Genomic DNA, 4,762 nt, shown 5'->3' with positions numbered 1-4,762 from the left:
TATACATGTATTTATTACTAAAATAAATAAGTTAGTATATATATATTTAAATTTGTGTGTCTGTATCTATGTGAATAGAATAATTTTTCTAGTGTTTTTTATTATAAAACAAATAAAATACACTAACTCAATATATTATTAAAAAAGATTAATAAATTAGAAGTATGTGTTTTTTTTTTAATATTACTAGAAAATTAATATATATTATATCTTATAAATTTTTAAAAATATATATAATTAAGTGCGGATTGGATTGGATCGGTTACTTTTTGAGGTCAAACAACATCCAATCCGCACAAGTGCGGATTTTAGATTTTTCAATCCAATCCAATCCGCGCAAGTGCGGATATCCGCATTTTGCGGATTGGATTGGATTGGATCGTGCGGATTGGATTGGATCGGATACTTAGTGAACACCCCTAGTCCTACATTGGCTAGAAATGAGAAAGATGTATATAAGGATGTACAATATCTCTATTGGTATGAGACTTTTTGAGAAAGTACCCAAAATCAAATCCGTGAAAACTTAACCCAAAGCGAACAATATCATACCAATATAAAAATAAATAGTGTCCAACAATCCTAACAAAAACAATACATATATTAAAATTTTATTGTCTACTAATTTCCGAACTATATCACCCAATCACAAGATCCATAAATTAGGTTAGCCTTAATGTAGACTTCCTAAACATATACAATTGAGTTTTATTGAATGAAAAGACCCCTCCGCCTATTAATAAGCAACGTTCACCAGTACAGAAACAAAAACTAAAAACTTAAAAAAAAACTTCAGATTCCTATCAATGCTATCCAGAGCTATAACACCATGTTGATTGGTCACCAAAATTAGCCCACCTCACCATGTTGTGGGCTACACCATTACAACTTCTTGGAATCCATATTACAACTTGGTTTTTTTCAAACTTGAATAACAACTTAAAGAGAAAAGAGAAAGAGAAAGAATAGCTAAACATGAATGAATAGCCAAAGAAGTTTAATAATTTAGTTTTGTTTAGAGGAACTCCTAAAATCCAGCCAAGTGGTAATATCTTTAAGGACAGTAAGAATTCTCTCATCAGGTTCTCCTTCAAGTATGCAATGATAGCCTTCTTCATATAGTTTAAGAGTTTTGTCTTTGCTAGAGGCTTTCTCATACAAAAATTGGCTCACTTGAGGATCTGTAACTCTATCTTTAGCTCCATGAAGAATTAGCAATGGAGATGACACCTGCAACAACGCAAAAAATTGTAATACTTAGATGCGAAAATGTTATGAAGTATTTGTTGGGAATTTATTTATTTAGGGCTATAATTGTATATATAAAATGTGTGTTAGGTCATCATATAAAAAGTCAAAGTTATGTGGTCTATTTTAGAATAAAATTTATGACTTAAGGGTATGATTGTCATGGTTTTAATATGTGGATACTATAAGAACAATTTCTAATTTGATGATGGACCAAATAAAAATAGTCAATAAATATTACGAACTGTTTTGGGAGTTGATCATAGGTAATGGTCCCCAGTTTGCAATGTTGTATCTTTTCATTCTTGAATCCTCATCATCAAGAGACTAAGGTTCTAGAAAAAAATTTCACTGCAAAGTTGAAAGATCATACCATTCTAAGGTTGATGCTATGGAATCCTGTACGTTTCTGCTAATTTTTGATTCTATTGTTTGATTCTCATGAATTAATTAAGGCTAACAAAATGAAATGAAAAAGCTCACCTCTTCAAGACGTCTTTCGATTTCACTAGTAGCGTCAAGTAATTCCACTGCTGTTCTTAGTCTTGTTCGGTCGCTGTAACATATCACATTGTAGACGGCCTAAATAGGAGGTTTAAACAATTTGAGTTAGAAGACTCGAAAAAAAAAAAAGCTCAAAACAGCAATTCAGGTAGTTCTAGCGAGTCTTTTAGGTGAACTCAGGCTACGTTCGGTTGGAAGGAATAAAACTACAGGAATGGAATCAAAATTGATTCTTTTCCATTTAATAAACTCAAACTGAACACAACCTTAAGTCTACACTGTCAATAACTACAATTAAGCAAAGAATATGAAATGAACACGAAACGAAAGACAAACCATTTCCCTTTTCCTCTCATCCCGAAAGGCAAGCTCAGCTAAATCCTTTGCTGGAATAAGCTTTGCTTTTGGCATAACTCTTGACATAAGTGTTAGAATCTTCAAAATAGGTAGTGGAGGTTTCATGTCTTCTGCAATCTTACAACAACCCAAGATCAGAACTTTTTAGTTGAAGAAATCATTAAAAAGAACAAATATTATGAGGGACAGTTAATTATGATAGCTTACTTTACACATAGGGGCCACAAGAATTACTCCATCCCATTCATTTGGTACCTTGAGATGAACTTTAAGAGTAACAGCTCCCCCCATGGATTGTCCCAATATAAAATGGGGTAAACCTTTCAATTCAGGTCTTTCTGCCAAATTTCAACAATGAAAGATAATCAACAAGAGCTTTGTTTTTTTGAATATTGATAGGCAATACATGATTGAAATTATGAAAGTCTCACGTTTAATCTTTCTGTAGATATCGGTGACATTATCGGCTAATTCGTCGAAGCTATGAATGTAGCCGTGTAACCCTTCAGAGAGACCAAAGCCTGGATGGTCCATAGCATATACAGCATATCCAGCAGCAGCAATGTGCCTGGCAATACCTAAATACAGAATATGCAAAAATGGATTGAACAATCACAATATTGCTAAGTAGAAGAAAAGGAAACATAATTGTGGGAAATTCTTTGATAATTCCTGCAACAAGACCATATAACAATCTGAACACAGAGCACAGCTTGGAACATCATTATTCGAACAGATGAACTAAATCAAATAGTTATACAAGTGAAAGAAAACTGCTTATATATACATAATGCAGTAAAAAATTGAGTTAAAAACTCGTATACTATTGTTTCAATCTTCCTAATGGTATGTGGATTTAAAAGATTGGAAAAAAAAAATGCATTTTAAATGCACTTATAACGACATTCAATAGAAAATGAATTTCTAAAAAACTGGTTAATAGAATGTATTTACATAAAGATTCAATTTCCCTTTTTTAATTCCTCATGATTACACTGAAAGAAGAATAATGAAAGATTACATAAAAAGGAGTAATAATAACAAACCTTCAAAGAAGAAAGTGCAAGTATCACCATAGCCATGGCAAAAGAACAAAGCACCTTTTACTGCAACACTTTCTTCTGGTATCCATTTCTTACAAAAGATTTCCAGTCCCTTTGAATTTCTCTCATACCACTACAATAAAATAACAAAAAGGTCCAAACTTTATTCATGGGTGTTTTTTTTATGAGCAAAATAAAAGTTGGGTATTTTCTTAAAACAAGAACAAAAAGAAAAACATGCCAAAATAAACAAAATTGTCAAACACAAATGATATTTGATGCTTACCTCTTCTGTTCTAATCCCAGAAGGAGCCAACTATCCACCAATCAATAACAGTCCAATAGTCAAAACAAAACAACAAAAATCAAAATCATCAATAATAAAAGAAAATAAAAAACAAATCATTAATAAAAAAACAACCTTGAATAAGCAATGATCAAGCTGTTGTTGAACTTGAGTGAAAGCTAATCGAACCCTTCTACGAGCAGGGGCTTGGTCAAGATTTTGAGAAGCAATTGAATTAAGCTCATGGCTTACACCTTCGATGAGTGGCTTTTTCATTGCTGTTGTTGTAACTGTTAACAGCTTTATCTTTCTGGGAACTGAAAAGGTGATTTTGGGACTCAAAATTGGTTTAGAAAAAATGGGTAGTTGATGGTTTGGAATTTGGGTTGTGGGAGTGAACAAAGAAAGGTCCATTGTTGTTGTTGATGACATAGATTGGATCTGATCTAAGAGCCTGAACAATCTCCAAGAGTAAATATCATTTTTTTTAGAAGTGTTAACTGACTAAAAGAACATAAAAATTGGAACTTTATTAGGAAAAAACTGATTAGGGCCAATTAACAAAAAGGTCTCCACAGTGAGTCAACCTTTGACTTTTATTTTTACTTGAAAATTTTAGTAAGAGCATGCACATGGACAACGTGCTCACTTTGTTTTATTTTATTTCAAATTTCAATAAAAAACTATAATACTAACTGTGCCGTCCAAGTGGAGGATAGTATTGTAGTCACTTATAATTAGTGAGTGAATTTTTATAATTTTTATTAAATTAATATATCTGATACTCCATATGAAATTATACAAATAAGGTTAGTTTGGTATGCCGTATAAGTGTCGTATTGTATTAAATAATAAATAATATTATGTTTTGATAAAACAATGTATTGTATTAATTATTACAACTAAAATTTTTAATACAATGTATGTTGTATTATTTAATACATAACAAATAGTCCGTATTAGCTTCTGTTATAATATTTGCAAGAGATTCGGGGTCAACACCAATCTTCGACCCGGACTTGGGACCCAGACCGAGACCCGAGATCCAGGACCGAGACCTAGGACCCAGGACCCGGGACCCGAACCCAGACCCAGGACCAAGACTCCAAACTCGGACGTGGACCCTAAATCTAGACTCGAACCCCAAACCCAGCCCCTGAACCCAAACCCCAAACCTGAACCCTGAACTTGGACCTGGACTCAGACTCGGAACTAGACCCGGGACGCGGACCCAGACCGGGATGCGGACCCAGCCCCGGGATCCGAACCCAGACGCGGACCCAGACTCGGATCCCAGACCCGAACTCAGACTTGGACCCGGACC

General features: G+C 33.7%; 1 protein-coding gene across 1 annotated transcript; it reads right to left on the bottom strand.

Moving 5' to 3' along the window:
• Positions 1–583: 583 nt before the first annotated feature.
• LOC115715262 (caffeoylshikimate esterase) lies at positions 584–4,090 on the bottom strand. Its single transcript, XM_030644106.2, has 8 exons — positions 3,574–4,090; positions 3,439–3,468; positions 3,156–3,285; positions 2,541–2,687; positions 2,317–2,447; positions 2,089–2,226; positions 1,732–1,830; positions 584–1,230 (listed from the first exon to the last, which is right to left on the bottom strand). Exons 1-8 carry the CDS (start codon positions 3,868–3,870, stop codon positions 1,006–1,008), a joined length of 1,197 nt encoding a protein of 398 aa, XP_030499966.2. The 5' UTR covers positions 3,871–4,090; the 3' UTR covers positions 584–1,005.
• Positions 4,091–4,762: the final 672 nt, after the last annotated feature.

Source organism: Cannabis sativa, chromosome 4 (genome assembly GCF_029168945.1).
Source record: "Cannabis sativa cultivar Pink pepper isolate KNU-18-1 chromosome 4, ASM2916894v1, whole genome shotgun sequence".
NCBI lineage: Eukaryota > Viridiplantae > Streptophyta > Magnoliopsida > Rosales > Cannabaceae > Cannabis > Cannabis sativa.
Note: the sequence above shows the minus strand (reverse complement) of the source record. Positions and strands in the feature narration are given on the sequence as shown.

Coding starts and splice junctions, on each gene's coding strand:
- LOC115715262 (XM_030644106.2), bottom strand. CDS start 3,870: ATGTCATCAACAACAACAATGGACCTTTCTTTGTTCACTCCCACAACC. Junction 3,469..3,573: donor TTGATCATTGCTTATTCAAG/GTTGTTTTTTTA, acceptor ATTGGTGGATAG/TTGGCTCCTTCTGGGATTAG. Junction 2,688..3,155: donor TTGCACTTTCTTCTTTGAAG/GTTTGTTATTAT, acceptor TTCTGTATTTAG/GTATTGCCAGGCACATTGCT.